Source organism: Xiphophorus hellerii, chromosome 18 (assembly GCF_003331165.1).
Source record: "Xiphophorus hellerii strain 12219 chromosome 18, Xiphophorus_hellerii-4.1, whole genome shotgun sequence".
Taxonomy (NCBI): domain Eukaryota; kingdom Metazoa; phylum Chordata; class Actinopteri; order Cyprinodontiformes; family Poeciliidae; genus Xiphophorus; species Xiphophorus hellerii.
The window spans coordinates 29,497,890-29,517,635 of NC_045689.1; the positions used below are offsets into that span (position 1 = coordinate 29,497,890).

At 41.8% G+C, this 19,746-nt stretch overlaps 2 protein-coding genes across 2 annotated transcripts in view; one reads left to right on the forward strand and one right to left on the reverse strand.

Moving 5' to 3' along the window:
• nxn (nucleoredoxin) overlaps nucleotides 1-13,098 on the forward strand; it is a 68,816-nt gene extending 55,718 nt beyond the window's left edge. The window contains exons 3-8 of the mRNA XM_032590484.1: nucleotides 1,471-1,604; nucleotides 3,936-4,036; nucleotides 4,156-4,262; nucleotides 6,034-6,213; nucleotides 7,031-7,155; nucleotides 11,708-13,098. Coding sequence (XP_032446375.1) covers nucleotides 1,471-1,604; nucleotides 3,936-4,036; nucleotides 4,156-4,262; nucleotides 6,034-6,213; nucleotides 7,031-7,155; nucleotides 11,708-11,890 — 830 coding nt within the window. The 3' untranslated portion in view covers nucleotides 11,891-13,098. The remainder of the gene's footprint in view (nucleotides 1-1,470; nucleotides 1,605-3,935; nucleotides 4,037-4,155; nucleotides 4,263-6,033; nucleotides 6,214-7,030; nucleotides 7,156-11,707) is intronic.
• Nucleotides 13,099-13,973: 875 nt separating this feature from the next.
• Nucleotides 13,974-19,599, reverse strand: mrm3a (mitochondrial rRNA methyltransferase 3a). Its single transcript, XM_032590483.1, has 4 exons — nucleotides 19,204-19,599; nucleotides 15,698-15,942; nucleotides 15,457-15,618; nucleotides 13,974-14,705 (listed from the first exon to the last, which is right to left on the reverse strand). The coding sequence occupies exons 1-4, from the start codon at nucleotides 19,572-19,574 to the stop codon at nucleotides 14,113-14,115; spliced, it is 1,371 nt and encodes a 456-aa protein (XP_032446374.1). The 5' UTR covers nucleotides 19,575-19,599; the 3' UTR covers nucleotides 13,974-14,112.
• Between the last annotated feature and the right edge of the window lie 147 nt (nucleotides 19,600-19,746).

Below are 19,746 nucleotides of genomic sequence, written 5' to 3' on the forward strand. Positions count from 1 at the left end.
ACAAAAAATTTTTTTTGCAGATAGGTGTCTGAAATCAGACAATTTGCTGCTTTTTTTTTTTTTTTTTGTTAAACTTTATTTCTGGTCATTCTGGATGCACATCAAGTTAGCACCCAGGTTTTCGTGTGCCGAGTCATAATCATGGATGCACACAGTAGATAAAGATTTACACAAACCGGTTCAAGATTTACAATTTTAGTCAAACAAAACTAAAAACACTCTACAAACAGTTTTCAACAACTTTTATTGGTCATTAGAGCTAATAGTTAGCATTAACAGAGCCTGCTGTTGTCAGGATGCTAACAGGAGTTTGTAGTGGCTATTTTAGTCAAACAAAACTAAGAACAAAAGATGGTGACCTTTCTCAAACCAGTTTTCAGCATTTTTTTTCTTTGCCATTAGTGCATTTCAGGCTAACATTTAGCACTGTGAGCCTGCCATTGTTGGCATGCTACCAGCAGTTTGTAGTTGCTTTCTGGACAAGCTTCCAAACAAATAATGAACCGACAGTCTCTGCTGCACCTGCCTGCTGTTAAACACTTAGGGAATTAAGCATATCTTTTGTCAAACAAGACTAAAAGCAAAGGCGGTAGGGCGTGCCGTGGTGGCGTAGTGGTTAGCGCGACCCATGTTTGGAGGCCTTGAGTCCTCGATGCGGCCGTCGCGGGTTCAACTCCCGGACCCGGCGACATTTGCCGCATGTCTTCCCCCCCCTTTCCTGTCAGCCTACTTTCAAAAAATAAGGGACACTGGAGCCCACAAAAATACCCCCAGGCGGGGTACAAAAAAAACCAACATAAAAAGTAAAGACGGTGACCTTTCTTCAAACTGTTTCCATCGCTTTTATTACCTATGAGTGCTGTCGGCGCTAATAGTTAGCACGCGAACAGCAGTTTGTCGTTCGGTTATGGACAAGCTTCCGCACAAATGATGAGTCTGCTATCTCCGGTCCACCTGCCTGCTGTGAAGCATTTAGGGGATTTTTTAATTTAGTCAAACCAGACTAAAAGTGAAGATTGGTGACCTTTCTTCAAAGCGCTTTCAACGACTTTGATTAGCTATGAGTGCTGTTGGTGCTAATAGTTGGCACCGTGAGCCTGCTGTTGTTAGCACGCTGTTTGTAGTGTCGTTATGGACAAGCTTCCTGACAAATAATGAACCAGCGATCTCTGTTCCACCTGCCTGCTGTTAAACATTTAGGGGACTTTACTGTTTTCATCAAACAAAACAAAAAAAAAAAACACAAAAAAAGATGGTGACCTTTCTGTTTTCAACTACTTTTATTAGCTAATGATTAGCACTGTGAGCTTGCTGTTGTTGGGATGCCAGCAGCATTTTGTAGTCGAATTGTGGACAAGCTTCCAAACAAATAATGAACCAATCATCTCTGTTCCACCTGGACATTTATACCTTCAGCTGTGAATTTAGCAGTAATCTCTTCCCATGTTTCCCCCCCACCCTTCCTCTCAGGTCTGGAGTTCCCCTGGGGGCCGAAGCCCTTCGCAGAGGTGGTGGCGGGGCCTCTGCTCCGGAACAACAGGCAGACGGCAGACAGCAGCTGTCTGGAGGGACACTATGTGGGAGTGTATTTCTCAGCACACTGGGTGAGTGAGGAGAGAGAAGACAAAGAGGAGCCCGTTTTTTATGTGTTTTTTTTTTTTTTTTTTTACTTTCCAGACTTCTGAATTCTTAAAAACTGACAGCAGTTCAGAGCAGGAAGAGGCGACTCCGCTGTTTGTCTGTTTACATTAGAAGCAGTCGGCCATCTTTGAGCCCTTTCTCCACCTCTGGACCCGTCACCACACCCCAGTGGGCTGCAGGCATTTGTCTGTCTGCGCGCCGGACCTGCCTATAGCCGGCCGAGGGATCACGACTGGGCGATGAGACGCAGCAACGTCGGGTCTCCCAACGCAAGTCAGCACAGCCGCTGGCGGAGCCGCAGCCGGTTCAGAGCGGTGACGCCCCAATGCAAGCGCATTAAAAACTGGAACAGAGCAGAGTCACAAAAATGCCATTAGAGCAGCACATTTCCACACCACATTTCTACTCAGTCGTTTGATGAAACCAGGAACACCAGCACCTCAGTATGGAGCTTTCTTTGCTGTGGTTTTCTCCTCAGAGCAAGAGATTTTTTTTGTTCTTTGTTGTTTTGGAGAAATTTCTAGATTCCCTATCCGACGCTCTAAACATTGTGTCTGTCTGTCTGTCCGTCAATCCATCATTTTGTCTAGATGTCCATTTAACTTTCTGCCCTTTTGTCCACACATGCAGCCGTCCATTCATGCTTGCTTATAAATGTTTGTATTTTTGTCCATCCCTCTATGCATTTGTCCATCCAGTCATTGTTTTGTTCATCCGTAGTTTTGTCCGTCTCTGCCCTTTTGTCTATCCATCCATTGAGTCCGTCTCTGAGTGTTCTTTAGTATTTTTGTCCATCGATCCATTGAAGCTCCAACCCCTTCATTAAAAAAAAAACCTGACAAGGATGCATTTACTAGGATAGGACATGACCATATTCAGTGATTTATACTCTTTTTTTATTATTATTATTTACTAACTTTCTATTTATTTATCTCTATTTATGTGATTAATTCTTTTCCATGTATATGTGACAAAATCACACTAAAACTAAAGAGTATCTCCTGTGGTTGATGCTTTTAGATTTTCAACTTCTAAGTTGTCAAAGGGCCCCTTTCTGGGCCCCCAAATACGAATTAACTGGAACTGTTTCCATCAACGTTGGCGTTATTGCGCCAGATGGACGATGGAAACACATTTTTCTGAATAAGTTCTGACGTAGCTTCTTTCTTTCATGCGACATTTAGTTAAAAAAAAAAACACTGGGTGGAAACGGATCGACTGTTGGTGTGTTAAGAAAAGTTTTAGCTTTATGTTCAGAAAAGAGCGGCAAACGGAGCCTGGGAACGGCGGGGAATCTAGGCCGCTCTGTTTTCCCTCCTGACTCTCTGATGTCATCCTAATGCCAGCCATACCAGCACTCCCTCCTCCTGGTTGGACTGGGATCTGCTGTGTGTGCGCACACACACAGCAGATCCCAGTGTTCACACACACACACAGCAGAGCAAACATTTTCCTGATCTGGAGTAATGCATCAGGATTAGGAGCTGGCGTGTGTGTTTGGGGGGAAAAAAAAAAAGCTGGATACAGAACTGGAGATAATTACCAGTTTGTTGGGAAGGTGTTTGGTGACAAACGTGTGAGAGTCATCCAGCGACGTAAGAAACCGCTTCGGCTCGGTTTTCTTTTAAAGGTTCTTAGAAAAATGGGAAAGTATGACATTTTCTTTTAATATTTTCCGGATTGAGATAACTATCTTAACAAAAAAGTGGTTTCGGGGAAAAAACTTTTTTCTTTCTTTTCTTTTTTTCCCCAGACTATGATTTACAAGAACCAGACTTGTCCTAATTTATAATTCATCCAGATTCTGGAAAGTTTCCAATTATTTGGACCCTCCCCTCCCCCCCCCCCTCCCAAAAAAAACCCCAAATATATATATTCATCTATCCATCTATCATCCATCTGTCTATCCATCTATCTAAAAAATGTGTCTTATGATGTAGGAGTTTAGGGGTCTTTGCAAGTTAGCATGAAGCTACTTAATAAAAAGAAAGATTCCCAAGGAAAAAATAGTTTGCTATAGGACAGAAAATGTTAGAAAAAGGAGACAAATTCCCCCAAAAATCCACTTTTAAGATCAGATCCTTACCGATTCATGCCTCGTGTCACACCTAGACCCTTCGGAAACAAGTAGTCTTAAAAAAATGTTCAAATCTCGTTCATTATTTCAAAGGTTTTTACTTTTTTTTTTTTACTGTCTCTTTAGATCCTCTTCAGTGGAAACAATTTAAAGTTGTTTTTTTTGTGTGCTCTTTTGGCTCCGGTGGTGAAGTGAAATGCTTCCGTGTGTCTCTTAGTGTCCGCCGTGTCGCAGCCTGACCCGAGTCCTGGTGGAGTCCTACCGAGTCGTCAAAGAGTCGGGTCACAAGTTTGAGATCGTCTTCGTCAGCGCCGACAGGTGAGCATCGCTGCCGATTCATTCGTCTCGTCGAGCGTCACATCTGCGTCCGTCTTCTCAAACGAGCACAGGAGTAAAAAAGCAGAGCTTCGTCTGAATGTTGTCCGTTTCCACTTTAGGTCAGAAGAGTCTTTTAAGCAGTATTTCAGCGAGATGCCGTGGCTGGCCGTCCCGTACTCGGACGAGGCGCGGAGATCTCGACTCAACAGGCTGTACGGGATACAAGGTATTTTAATTTTGCATCTACAAATTTCAAGTAGAAGTAGGGAAAAGAGATACAAGTTATCTATTAATCTGTTATTCTAAAGTTGATTGATTTTTACGGATTCACTAAGCATTCATTTGTAAGTGGCCATATTTTTAAAAGCTGAGTTTTCTCTTGTATCAAGAGACTTTGAAAGGCTCGATTTTTTTCATAATATGTAAACTTAATAAAAGCACATAATTCAGTTGGGGTTTTTTTTTACCCCTCCAGGGGGTCTTTTGTGGGCTCTAGTGTCCCTTATATGAAAGTAGGCTGACAGGAAAGGGGAGAAGACATGCGGCAAATGTCACCGGGTCCGGGAGTCGAAAACCGCACCGGCCGCGTCGAGGACTCAAGGCCTCCAAATATGGGTCGCGCTAACCGCTACTCCACCACGGCACGCCCCCATAATTTAGTTTTAATGTTTTATTCCGTCAGCTGTAGTAAAAACTGACGATTAACAGAAAATTGTGGTTTTCTCACGTTATTTAACTTGTTTGTAAAATCTAACAAAAGAGGAGCCTATTGGGTTGCTGAATGGAAAACAGAAGATGAAAATGGTCAAATATGTGAATCACTTAATCCCACATGAACAGAGAGCTGTTCATACAGAAGCAGACTCATCTATGAAGTAGTCTGCTTGAATCTTAAAACGAGGTGAAATAACTCACGACAGCCTTCAAAATCCACCGTGCTTTTTATCATCATGTTTTGCAACATGTTTTTCATCATGTTGCAATTTTTCTCGCCTTCCCCCTCTGCTTGGATGGAGTGGTTAAAAAATAAATAAAATACACAGAAATTTTGAGATTCATCTCAGACATTATCTAGAAAAGATCATAGAGATTTCAAAGTTTCAAACATTGCTTATTTTCACTATTTTGTTTTACCTCAAACTTTCGCATCGAGCACCAGACTCTGTTTGGATGATGACCGGTGGTGGCCTCTGCTGGACGGAAGACAAACTACAACACTCAAAGCCAATCCAAGCGGACGTTATCAGTTAATCGATTGGAACTAATTTTCAATCTAATAAACTTACGATCGACAATTAATCACAAGTCGTCTGCATTCCTAGAAGCTGATTTATAACACCTGCCATGCCGGGTTATATCAGAGAGCTGACAGCTCACTGCGACCAGCACGGATTCGCCCTGAGGAATGTGGACCGGTTATCGAGTTAACCGTCTCTCTGATCGCAGAAGTGAAGCGTCTCTCCTTCGCTTTTCCCCCAATCGCCTCGTCTGTGCTGTGGAGGATGATGTGAGCTGGAGCTGGCTCTGTCCTGTGAAGAATGTCAGGAATGCCCAGAGGACGAGTCAACAGCCTCCCCCCCGCCGCCTGCCCCCCCAAATCCAGATTAAACTCCTGCACTCCACGATTGCCTCCTTTTCTGCAAACCTCAGTCCACATGTGCAGCTCCCTGACTCATGAACCTCTTGCTGTCTAACGGCGCCCGTTTCTGATAAGAAACAGACACTCTTTTCTTTTTTTTTTAAAAAGTAAGGGGAATGTGTTTGTAACAACAAGTTAAAGCAAACGTACTTTCCAATAAAATCTATTAAAAGGGGGGAAGAAAAATCTCCACGTAGCAAAGAGAACCTCAGCGGGAGAGTGAGGCAGGGAGGGGGAAGCGTCCCGCTCCACGGAGCGATAATTGACGGAAATGACCCGCGCTCTTGCCCGTTTCCTTCCCCTCCTCTGTTGGTCTGCCTCTTATGTCACCCTCTTTCCGCCCTGCCCTCCCTTCCAGGTATTCCCACGCTGATCCTGCTGGACGCCGAGGGCCGTGTGATCACGCGACAGGGCCGCGTGGAGGTGCTGAACGACCCGGAGTGCCGGCTCTTCCCGTGGCACCCGCGGCCCGTGCTGGAGCTGAGCGAGGCCAACGCCGTGCAGCTCCACGAGGGGCCCTGCCTCGTCCTGTTTGTGGGTGAGCTGACCGGGTGTCTGGAGCAAAACATGAAGAAGGGCGTTAAATGTGAAGCGGAAAGTTGGTCGATTTTATGCATTTTTTAAAAAAAGCAAAAAAAAAAGCTGAGTTCTCTCTTGTACCAAGAGGGTCAACCGTCTTTTCATAACCCATTTTGTATCTTCTATAGATATAAAATGGGTTTCTGTCTTGATTTCAGAGTTATTTGAGACACAATATCACGCATAATCTTTCATTCCGATAAGAATCAAGCAGCACTACTTTGTGTTGGTTTGTTGCAGACAATCTCAAAAAAGTATTCAAGTTGTGTGAATAAGTGTAAAGTGTGGGAAATTCTTCCAGAGTGTAAAAAAAAAAAAAACTTTTCTCTTGTGCTTGAAATCCTTAAAAAGTGCTTGAACGTTTGAAAAGTGCTTCGTTTCTGATTCAGACTGCAGTTTTGTAATAAAGTTCAAGCTAGCGTTGATGAAAAGCTCAAATTCGGGGGCAAAAAAATGCAAGCTGGAATCAGCTATTTACACTTGTTGCTGGAATAGTTTGAATATTTACTTAGAAAATGCTTGAAAAGTGTACAAACTGAGTTTCTGTATTTGCTTAGTAGATTTTCTTTTAATCTGGATGGGAAACAAATTTGATGACTTCTTATCAAACTGAGGAAAGAAAAGAACGACGCACAATGATGACTCTTGAATTTGTTTCAGTCTTCTATCCTCTTCTGTAGCTTCTGCTTGGTAGCCTCTGTTTCCTTTCCCTCTTTTAAACAGGCGTTTCTTTCTGTGTCAAGCTTTTGACTGTGACTCTGTGCGACCTTATTCAGACGCTGAAGAGGAAGGTGAACTGGAGCCAGCCAAGGAGTTGATTCAGCCAATAGCAGAGAAGCTCATGGCCAAATATAAAGCCAAGGAGGAGGAGACGCCGCTGCTGTTCTTTGTTGCCGGAGAGGTGAGAGGAAGCGCACAAAACGGGACGCTAAAAACGATTTTAAAGTGAAATGGCACCTCTGACTAATTTTGAAAGATTCTAGCAAAGTGGGCGGAGCCAAGAAACTTGGAGTGTAGCCAGGTGAGCAGAGGCTGTAAGGGGGTAAGCAGGCTGTGGTCGGGATGAAAATGTATTGGCGTCTTTCTAATTCTAGATCAGGATGTAGAATCGCCTCATCTCCTCTCCATCATGTTGTGTCTCGACCTTTCCGGAGCAATTTAAGCTAGCAGCAGACTTAATCACCATGTAAGTCGGTCTCCCCTGTCGTCTGTCGCCCTGTTTGCGTTTCTCATTGCGTTCGTCGTCTGAGTGCCTCCGTCTTTATTAGACTCAACACAAAGAGACATTGTCTCTCCGAAGCTTGCGATAATTCACGAGCTTCAGAACTTCTATATGCGCGGAGTTTGTTTCCACAAAGGCGTATATTTTTACATTCGTCCCCCCGCCCCGCCTGTAGCTGAGCTGGGGATAAAAACCACCAGGTTAGATTTGCAGATTGGGTTCACAGTCTGATATCGGTCCTCGCTCCAAACTTTGAGCAGAGCTTCCGGCGCTGTGGGCCCACAGTCCTTCACTCGGGCCTGGGATCTCCCGGGTCGTCGCCAGGTCGGTTACCAAGCTGCTGGGAGTCGATCTCAATAAGAAGGCATTATGCTGGCAGTTCTTCAGAGAAGAGGCCAGGCAGAAGCAAACGATCCAGAACATTTTTTTTACTAGTGCTGTCAACCGATTTAAAATAATCAAACTGATCACCTTTTAGCTCTGTGATTAATAATGATTAATAACAATGCTTAACTTTTTAAGCTTGAAATTGTGGTTCTCATAGGAATGGTTCCCTGGGAAGGCGCCGTATCTGATTGTTTTGGGTTTTTTGTTTAGTTTTTTTTTTTTCGCACCAGAAAGCAGGTAATGTAGTCTACCAGTACTAAACAGCATCTAAGAAAAGCTTATTCCACTACAAATGCATACATGGGGGCGTGCCGTGGTGGCGTAGGGGATATCGTGACCCATTTTTGGAGGCCTTGAGTCCTTGACGCGGCCGTCGCGGGTTCGACTCCCGTACCCGGCGACATTTGCCTCATGTCTTCCTCCCTCTCCTTCCCCCTTTCCTGTCAGCCTACTTTCAAAAAATAAGGGACACTAGAGCCCACAAAAAGACCCCCTGGCGGGGTACAAAACCCCCCCCAAAAAGCAAATGCATACATGTAGTGGCAAACTTGTCTAGGGGACAATTGACAGATAAGAATTTAAGAATTATTTTCTACTTCATGAGTGTGTCACCCCTTTCTGACGCCACCCTGGGCAATTGCCTATATCAAAAACTGAATGAAATTCTTTAATAAAGTTAATTTCAGGGTCTGTATTGCATTTAAATCAAAAACTATATCAACAAAATAAGCATCGCTTTAAGTTCAAAACCCTTTTTTTGCTGCCAAATTGTTGCATAAACAGACATATGAGCTCCATGACAGATTTTTAGTGTTCTTAATCTGTGAGGTTATTCGAGCTCGGTTCACATCTTTGAAAAAAATCCATCTTTAGAAATATGGACACCGACATTAGCGTCAGTGCTGCTGCTACATGTTTAGCTGTGAGGTGCTATTTTAGCTTTGAGGAGGCTAACTCCTTTTAGCACAACTTGTTTTGAAGCAAGATTTAACCCCAGTGGGCCAACAGGAGCAGCTTTATCCTCCATTGCGGTTGTATGCGGATGTCGCTTGTGTGTCAGATTTGCGGATGTACCAGAAACGCATTAATTTAAAGGTTCTGGCTGGAACTTGTACATTAAAAACAAATTGAATAATCGCGCTAAAAATTGTAATGCATTACAACCTAAATGAATGTGTTAAACTCCTGACCGTACAGAAACAACCACACACAAATTTTCTTAGTTTTTGTCGTACGTTTATGAATTGTGACCATAACAGATGGCTGCCGTTGTCTGCATTTGCATGTTGCAGGCGATGATGATGTCGGACATCACAGTACATTGTGCAGCTAAATTTAATTTAGGCTTTAATGTGTCATTTATGAGTTGTAAAAGACCAAAGTCTGTCTCTCGGGACATTAGAGTGTTGTAAAAGACGGATGTTTGAGTCGTCAGCTGAGGTTTCATCGCGTGGCAGTCATGTGTGAAACATCGCGGTTCATCAGTGATCCGAATATTTCTGCTGCGGTCCTCCACGGCCAAACGCATGCTGAGTCACATCACAGCTGCGAGTGTGGTCGGCCCTTTGTCTCTTCAAAAAAACCAAAACAAAACCCCAAAAAAGTCTTTTTTAGCTTTCGAGCTGCGCAGACCGAGCAGACAAGGTAGCCAAACAAAAGAATAGATCCTCGACTTCCTCTGGAGGAAAACGCCTGACGTGGAGATTAGATCCCCTCGGATCAGAGAGACCGGAGGGGCCACGGTGACAGATTGCGGTTCCTTCACGCTGCTTGCCTCGCATGATCCGTCATCCATGCTGCATGTGGCTGTAAGAGAGCCTGAAAGGGAGCGGGGGCTTTACTTGTAGCGGCGAGGATCTTGCAGTATTTCACCGGGGGGAAACGTTGCCGGTCTTCGGTGACGGCTTCCATATGCGAGGATTAAGTGTTCACCGTTTTTGAATGGAGACGGTTTTTATTGCCAGTCACCAGAGGAAGAAACCACACAGCTGCTCTTTTGTTTGTAGTTTTACAAAGCAGAAGGTCAGCAGCCTTGCTTGGCCTTTTTAGGTAGCGGCACAGCAAATATATTCAGTGAAAAGTCTCTGAGCTTGATTGCTTGCTTTGATCACGTTTAGCTGGGATGGCGGAGGATTCTCTGATAACAGAACATCAGAGAGCGGAAGGGCTTGCGGAAGGTTGGAGTGAGTGTTAAACGCAGCAGGAAGTACATCAGAAGTCGGCTTCCTGAAGAGAAAGTCAATAATAAACTCAAAAATGGCACATAAATCAGAAACCTTAGCTGGAACCACACAGGAAAGGCTTCTGTCACTAGATTAGCTCTTTGCTGCAGTGCCACCTTCTGGTCTCTTCCTGTAACTTCAAATTTAATCTTTCCCATATGAAAGTGATTTTTTTTTTTTATGAGTCTACCTTTGAGCCAACAAGTTAAGGTGAGGGGAATTCAGGTCAGGAAACATCCATCAACAGTGTAACTGAACTCTTGGCCAGGTAGGCAACTCTGATTATTAAAGGTGCACTATGTAACTTTTATATATATAAAAAAATGTTTTTTACAAATTTGTTAAAACTGTTACCATGCCGTGATAGCTTGTTATGAGACAGATCTGTGAAAAGACAGATTCTGATCTCCACGCTACTATTGCCGCCTGAAGAAATGCACCAACCAAAAACAACCAATCAGAGCCAAGAGAAAGGTCTTAGCGCTGTCAATCAACCTCATGCACTTTAGGATTGTATTTGAAACGTAATCAATTACAAATTTATTGATGGAACTTGACTTAATGAATCAACAGTGTTTTGACTGTTGATTCTATGTTGCATTGTGTTTCTGTGTTTGATATGATGTAAAGCACTTTGAAATGCCTTGTTACTGAAATGTGCTATACAATAAAATTTGATTGATTGATTGATGCACTCTCTGTTCAGTGTGCTAATGGAGGACAAACAACACATCGTAGTAGGAAAACTATTTATGCACTGTAATCAGGGGCTATGCTAACTTGTCTGGGCATTCCCAACTGGCACTGCTAACTAAAGCTTAGCCGCGTGGAGGGTGATTGACAGCGCTAAGACCCGGCTCCTGGCTTTGATTGGTTGTTTCTAGTTGGCACTTGGAGAAGAAATGTTATTTTATTTTTGTATTGCAGTTTCTCAGCTCCACCATAAACAAGATTTTGCTTTGATTTGCTCTCAGATTATGTTTTTGCTCACTTGTTTCTGTTTTGTCATGTAAATAAGATACTAAAGTATTTTGTAGACACCTATAAACTTAACCTAATTTCTATCTTAGGTTTTAACAAAATAAATCAAAAGAAGAGCCACAAAAATGCCTAACAATCAGAAGTTTGATGATACATTAAACTTAACCGATACGGCATCAATATTGATATCGGCGATACTGACCCTGTGTCTACTTGGTATCGGATTGATACCAAAATGTGCAGTATCGGACACCTCTAATAGAAACATGTCTCTGCACAGATGTGTAAAATAATTTTAACTAAGCATAAAAAGCATTCGTTTATTATTAGTGTAAGCAACATTGCTCTGATATGGTTGATGAGGTCTAGTTCCTATGGCAGATAATCAAATATGTGAACCAAATATAAACACTGTGTACATCTACTGTATTTCATGAGACGGGTTGCTTTTCAAAGAGTCAGTCATCTAACACTTCCACTACTCTGAATTTTGACAATGACTAACATAAGAATCCTCTACTGTCAAGTAGAAATGCCTAAAAAAAGGGGTTTTTTTGTTTTTTTTTTATTAAAATTGCTCTGCGTCTTCACATCTGAAATGTTTCCCTGCGACGTGACGTAACATCGTTTCCTTCCTCCAGGACGACATGAGCGACTCGCTGCGGGACTACACCAACCTCCCAGAGGCGGCGCCCCTGCTCACCATCCTGGACATGTCGGCTCGTGCCAAGTACGTCCGCGACGTGGAGGAGATCACGCCGGCCGTGGTGGAGCAGTTCGTCAACGAGTTCCTGGCTGAAAAGCTCAAACCAGAGCCCATCTAAAAGAGAGGCTTTGAGCAGGAAATGGACATGCAGAATGAGACTGTCGCTCAACCCAGATCCGTTCTCTCTCTCTCACACATACACACACACTCGCCTCCTCTCTCCGTCTCCCCTGCTCTCATTCACCTCCACTCCTGACTGTTAGAAACTAATGTCTCCTTACGGACATTTTGACCATGTTTTTTTTTAAAGTCCTTTTCCTCTCTTTATGGAGTCCTCTCTTTCTCCCGTGGTGCCTTGCATAGTCCATACAGTACGACGGCGTGTTGGGGCCATTGTAGATAGAGGGGGGGAGGAAAGAAGAGTACATTTCTGCCCAAAATCTCAAAAATTTTGAGATCAATTCCTGAAATTTTCTAGAAAAAATATGGAAATTTCTGAGTTTGAAAAGTGTAAAATTTTCGACTTTCAGAATGAGTTTGAAGAGTTGAAAATTTTCTACATTGAAAGTTTTTCTACCAATTTTTTTGACTTTTCAAACTCAAATTTCTTTGGGGGGTTTTTTCTAGAAAACTTTTCTGATTAATCTCAAAATTTGAGTTTTTCTACCAAATTTTCAATTTTGGACCTCAGAAATGTCCTTGTTTTTTTTTTTGTTTTTTTTAGATATTTTCAGATGTTTTGGTGGAAATGTACTCCTTTTTTTCTGCCTACAATGGCCCTACTACACCATCGTAATACAGTAATATATGAGGATATTCTGTTTTTGTCTTTTTTATATATATATATACACACATTAGCATTTTTTGAGACGTGGAGACAACCTGAGTATCAATACAGTGGACCTACTTATTGAAGCTGATGCTTTGCTTTCTAATCTCACTGCAAGATCTGTGTTGCTTTTGGTTTCTGTATGACGCTGAGAAAGAATAAAAATGCAGTCATGTGGTAATTCACCTGTATAACAGAGGATCGGATGGATGTAGCTGTAGGCCTATTTAAACAAAACCGTGATGGGTGCTCACTGTAATCGGCGTGCAGCTCGCTGCCGAACGACTCGCCGGGTGTTCATGCTGGTTTCATCTCAAATTCGTTTTGAGGATTTTCTGTGAAGGTCCCCAAATGGGAAAAAAAAAATGGACGGGATATTTCTACGATCACAAAAAGACGAGAGGCAGTTTTGAGAAGCGTCGAATGTGTAAACTCTTATATTCTGTTACTCCAGTCATGACTTCTCTAACACATTAAAACTCACTGGCAAGTATAAAGTTTGTTTTTGGGATTTTTTTTAATCAACTTTTGACAGCTAGCTTGCTGAGTGCCAAGGCTATAAGCATGGCTGCCGACGATGATAAACAGTTATCCTGTAACGGTAGGCTGTTTCTCCGCCATTAGCACTTAGCCTAGCTAGTTTGGACCAATAGTTTGTTACCTTTACGGTCCAAACAGCCATATTTGGCCTTTGTTCAGCGACATAAAACAAATTTAAAGTTACAAATATGACATCAGCTTTTGAGGGAAAAAAAAGCCAAAATGTCTACCATGGGGAAATTATTTTTTCTAAGCACAATTTTATTTATTTTAGGTTGAAAAATAAAGAAAACAAAACTTTTGCATTTCCTTTCATGGAATGTTGACATGCCACAGTTTCCAACCTAAAGACACAAATTGGATCTAAAAATATTGCTATTAAGTTTCAAATTCAATAGTGGCATTGCAGTTAAATTATTCCAAGGGTTCCTGCATTTTCTCTATATTTAAAACGGTTGGTTCTTATTGTTAGCTAAAGTTATTAATAGCCAATGCGGAGGGTCTAAGAGCCAAGAAATAATTGGAAAACCGCTAATAGAGCAACAGATTTTTTTGTAGGATAAAAGGTGCTTCACAGACACTGTGGGCAGAATAATACCCTTGTTAAATTTTCTAAATGACTTGTTCATACCAAATCATTTTGTCCTGATGCAAAAACCCCTCAAATTAAGAGTATACCTTCTTTTTACCGACACAGCAAAAATTTGGTTGTCTGAACAAACATTTTGTCTTTATCATAGAAATTTCTGAAGAGCTGCAGATGAAGTTTGACCTTTGAACCGGCCTTGAGAGTAGCTGCTTCTGTTTTCAAAATGATTCCAGGATTCTGAGGTCAGGAAAAGGTGAACTTTTATTGAAACACAAGAAACACTATTTTTTTTAAAAATAGGAGAAAGTAGATCTTCAGTTTAAATTTATGGGTTTATTACAGGACTCATAATTATACAGTTTACACACTCTATTCAGCTTATTCATGAGAACTTCCTCTCAGCCTTAGACTGCCTCTTTTTCCCAGCGGTCTGTAGAAGCATGGACAGCTGCTTCCTGCCCTCAAACAGAAGGATGCTGGCGGCCATGGCTGAATTCAGACTGTCCATGCCCGAGACGATGGGAATAAAGAGTCTGGAGCCGTCGGTTTTCTCAGCTAGCTGCACCGCCTCTGAGCTCAGGCCGCGTGTCTCTCCGCCTATCACCAGAGCCGTGGGACTCTGGGCCCAGTTCTCGTGGTACAGTTTGGTTTCCACTCTGGAGAGGGAAAGACCCTCGTCCTCCGAGTCGGAATCAGAGTCGGAATCGGAGTCCGAATCGGAGTCCGAATCGTATTCCTCGTACTGAATAGTTTTCCTTCTAGGTGACGTGCTGACCCAACCGTAATCTCCCGGCTTGGACAGCTTGTTGGTACCGTCTTCGTCGTCAGCGTCTCTGATGTCAGCCACGTGCGCAGTCACCGATTTAGGGAGATGGTTTCTGATCTCGTCCCAGTCCAGATTGGGATAAACCGGGAGTCGGAAATGGGCGCCCATTCCTGCACGCAGGACTTTGGGCTCCCAAACGTCAACACAACCTGTTGACAAGTCAATGGAACGATTAGAATTCCTATATTGAAAAGAAAAAAACGATGTGAAAATTCTGAGAAATATTTGCATTTTTTAGATTTATAGACAGTTATAACTTGTATAAAATCATCAAGTCATTTGTCCGACTGTGGTTGTTAGACTTTCTTCTTTCTGACGGTCTCTAAAAGTCAAATGCGCAATTTTATGTGAGTTTGGGCTGATATCGATATCTGACATAAATATTGCTCTTATGGCCAATCAAAATGTACCCATATATATTAAATGTCTACGCATTTAATGTCGTGGCTCTTTGGACCTTCCATAATGCCTCTTAACTTTGACTCAAAAAACTAAAAGAACGGTTATTTTCTACATACAGATATGTTAGCAAATTCTAACATGTGGTTTTTAGCCATTTTTCAATTCATTCCTGAACTAAATTTCCACAAAGAATGACAATTAAATGGTACCAGTAATATGTTTTTAGATCTGTTTGCCTTTAGTTTAAATCCTAAAAGAAGAAATAAAACGCTGATTCTTTGAAAATGACAAATCTCTTACAGTAGATAAAACGTTGTGACAATTGTATCCCTAAATGAGTTTTATTGGCTCTTAGGTTGTAAAGGATACAAAACTCACCAGCTTCCTACCATATGTGTTCTTTCATGTCGAAATCTGATCACTGTGGAAATATTTCTTAGAGATTTAAGATGAATTTTTCTATTTACACTATAAATGGACTTTATGGAAGAAATCTACCTTTGGTAAGGAGGACGTCATGACAGCCAGCAGCAGCTGCACATCTCAGCATGGTCCCAAGGTTACCAGGATCACGGACGTTGTCGCATATCAGCGACAACGGCAGCGACAGACCTCTCTGTGAAAAACTGAGCCGAGCAGGATCAGGCCGGGCAAATATGGCTGCAGAAAAACAACAAAATCAAACCAAGAACTTTTTAAACGCATCTGCATCTTCATAAACTGGACGAACGATCCTTACCGATCACTCCCTGTGGGGCAACGACGTCGGACCAGATCTTGATATCCTCAAACTTGACCTTGACTACCGTCGCCCCCCTCAGCTTGTCCAGCGGCAGCTCTCGGAGCCGATCCGCCATGCTGAAGAACACCATCTGAGGGCGGGCGCCGGCCTCCAGGGCGTCGCAGATCAGACGCCTGCCCTCCAGGAGGATTTTACCCTGCTGCTCCCGAAACTTCCTGGATCGAGCAACGCTGACCAGCCGCCTGCAGAGAAGCAGAGCGAGCACAGCGAGGTAATAGAAAAAAATCTAAATCAAGCTATATCCGGAGTGTTGGTTTGCGATCAGAAATCAGAGAGAATCCAGAAATTGTAGAGCTATGAATTTTTTTCCTTTATGCGGTTCTTCAAACATTTAATTCCAGTTCACAGCATGAAATGCATTCAAACAACAGGAGGGAGAATCTCCCTCTGATCTAAACCACCTGACTTTTAAACCACTGCCTCCTACAAGGACTAATTAAGGGGCGGAGACAACATTTACATTTCCAGAAAGGAAAAACATTTGTACTAAACTATATTCCTAGAAAAATATTTACATAATTCCAACTAACAACTTCAAAACTAAAACAAAAACAATCTGGGCCCAAACAAAATCCAAAAACATCTCCCCTCCCTCTCATGTAATGTCCCCTCACACAACCAAAACGGTAAAAAGATGGAAAACGGACTTTCGTTGCACTGTTTTCCTGTCTGTAAACAACGTGAGGAGGCTAAGCTATCGGAGCTAACGAAAAGGAGACGAATGTCCCAGGTCAGCGGTGAGACGTCCTGATATCACGTCCTCCAACATCCCAAGATATCTACAAGTTTGCTCCAGACATGTCCATTCTGGTGAGTGTCTCAATTCGCTTTGTTGGTGTTGTCATAATTCTTTGCTATGATTTTCTCCAGGTGACTCATGTTCAGGTTATGTTGAGTTCATTTAAGTGGGTCAACCTTGTTTTTAGTCTTATATTTTTTAGTCCGAGTTTTTTAGTCCGAGTTTTGTCAGTGGACATCGAGGTTATTCCATTATTGTGAAGTAAACTATTTTACTAGTGTTATCAAATTTACAGTATTAATACTGATGTGTGTTCCGATATGTCCTCTTCAAGGCAAACCGACGTATGAAATGGATGAGCTCAATCCAGACTGAATCTGGGTCACTGTGAGGTAAACGCCGCAACATCGGACCGACCTGCGGGTCAATTAAAGAGGCGATACAGCAAGACCATGGTGGATCAACAAGTGGGGGAGCAAGTTACAGAGACTGTGTTTTCATTATTTACTCCAGAAGATGTAAATAATGAAAACACAGCCTTGCTGAGCTCTTCTCAGCAAGGCTGTAGAGCAGGGGCCTCAAACTCCAGTCCTCGAGGGCCGCTGCCCTACAGTTTTTAGATGTGCCACAGGTACAAAACACTGGAATGAAATGGCTTAATTACCTCCTCCTTGTGTAGATCAGTTCTCCAGAGCCTTAATGACCTAATTATACTATTCAGGTGGTGCAGCAGAGGCACATCTAAAAGTTGCAGGACTGCGGCCCTCGAGGACTGGAGTTTGAGACCACTGCTGTAGAGGAACATGAACCATTTGTGTTGAAATATGTGTTCAGTTGGAAGTGGCTGTTTTCTCTCATTTCATAATTTAATGTGGTAAACATTCATAAAACGTTTGATTCAAGCACTTCAAGTTACATGTAAACAGATGAGATGAATCACATTTTAAGTAAAAAAAATTTGATATTTAAAATATTTCAGGTAATAAACATACATGTAATGAAAGATTATATTTTTAAATCAATATTTTTATGTGACTAAAGTAAACAATTATATAATCAGCCATTTTGCAGTGAACATTTAATGTAAACAATCAAACCAGATGAAAGAGCCCATCTTTAAACATTTAATGTGTAATTAAACAGGTCAGAGTAAACAATAAAAGTGACAAGTAAATGTTATGAAATAGATCAAGCTTTAAGGAAATATTTGTTGTATTTAACATATTTCCGGTAAGAAGTGAGCATGTAATGAAATAGATCCTGTCCTAGAATTTTATGTAATTGAACATTACAGGTAACAAATGTGATGATGATCATCTGAGCTAATACATTTTATGAACATTTAAAAAATAAAAATGTTAAAATATAAAATTAGTTAAATAAAAAAGGGGTCAAAATGTAATAAAGATCAGAGTGCTTCATCTATACAGTCTAGTAGAATAATTTCACACAGATTTTGAGTTAATGGGGCACACGATTTGGAAGCTATTGAAGAAAACATGTTTAATATTAAAATTATTTAAAATATTGAATATGACTTAAAATTTTAATGGAGGATAGTGTGCCTCGTGTTATAGCATGAATTACCACTTTTTTTGTATCAGTTTGTCACAAGGCATTTATTTACAGGAGTGTTTGGTTCGGAAATTTACGGTCCCCAAGTGAACCTCCGAGCGCTTGAGGAGGGAGCGGTAGAGAACAGCTGGCCGGAATTAGCGTTCATAAATCGGATCAACCTTGAGCTAAACGCCCCTTACTCCGCGGAGCGCGAATATCCAATATCCAACTTGAAACAACTTCACTGCGGTCGGTAACACAATGAAAACGCCGGAATTAAGTTTCTTTTGCTCTGTGGCCTTTAAAGATGGCGCAGAGCGACTGCGCGAGACGTAAACGTCATACGCAGTGACGTCAGTTTCAAAGCTCTATAGAGATGTTGTAACCACACTGTTACAGAAAAACATTAAATACTTGTGCAGTATAATGCATTATTTTTACTATCGTGTGGTCACAATATCTGATAAGGGCTCTCATATTCTGTGCCGTGTATATTTACACAAAAGTTATAGTATTAGTTTTAAATTCTTTGTTTGGCTTTTTCCTCTTCCTTTTGCGGGTTTTTTTTAAAACCATCTCTTGTAAAGCTTACGTCTTTGGCGTAGCACAGTGTTAACATGCAACAGCGCCTCCTGCGGTCACAGAAAATATTGTAACAGATGAACGAGGAGTTGATGTAGAGATAAATGGAATCATGAATCATTTTTCTTCCATTTCACAATTATGCAAAACTTTGTAAGATAAAAGTAATTTTGTGGTTCTAATGTAACAGAAAGTAAAAAAATAAATAAAATAAAGAAAAATTCAGTTATTCAACTAAAGTGTCTATAGGAAATCCACAGAACAAACGGCATGAATAAACGCAAATTAGTGATGTTTCTCCCCAAAAATACAGTTATGGGACATGAAAAAAGGAAAAACAGTTGGATTTTTTAATTTTATTTTTCGGCACTAGTCAATCCGTCAGGATGTGTGAAGAAAGACATGCCGCAATGGAATAGAGGAAGGGGGTCCAACTCGGGAAAGCCAAGTTGAGGTATGTAGCCCCGGGGCGCAACACCTGTTAACCACTGTGCCACTCTAATAATAATAATAATAATAATAATAATAATAAACAAAACAAAGCTAAAGTAGAGAAACTGCTTACGATAATCTTTTATCTCCTGGTAAAGCCCTCTCATAGCGCAGTCCGTCTACTGAATTCTTTGTAATGTTAGCATGGGGTTGCTTTGCTGTCTCACTCCTCATGTTAACAGCGTCACTCCTGTCGGGTTGTTCTCCAGCAGCTGTAGGACTGGTCCCAGCCTTCTTCTTCTCTGCTGCCTGTGGATGATGCTGCTGCTGCTGCGGCTTTACAACTTTACCCGCGTCATTGTCAGGAAACAGGACCCTGACTGGTTTCCTCCTCAGGCCGCGAACAAAGCGCTTCGATTCCACTATAATGTCGCTTCTGGTGGAAAGAAAAACATTTTTCTCTACGGGCAAAAGACGTATCACGCCTCTTATGAGCGCAGCCATTTTTTTTTTATTTCTTCTTCCCTTGTCTGGAGGAACTTTTTATTACAACAAAAAGGCTGAGTGCCGCCACCTACCGTAAGTTACCTGCATTTCTATGTCTATTATTACTCTGGCTTTCCCAGTAAGTTACTAACTCGCTCTTCTTTCAAATTATCCATAATGTGTAATTGTG

Bases quoted from the DNA above. Each gene is read 5' to 3' on its own strand.
- mrm3a (XM_032590483.1), bottom strand. From the start codon at position 19,574: ATGGCTGCGCTCATAAGAGGCGTGATACGTCTTTTGCCCGTAGAGAAA. The intron at 15,619-15,697 runs GTAAGGATCGTT...GTTTTTCTGCAG, and splicing joins TGCCCCACAGGGAGTGATCG to CCATATTTGCCCGGCCTGAT. The intron at 14,706-15,456 runs GTAGATTTCTTC...ACTTGTCAACAG, and splicing joins TGACGTCCTCCTTACCAAAG to GTTGTGTTGACGTTTGGGAG.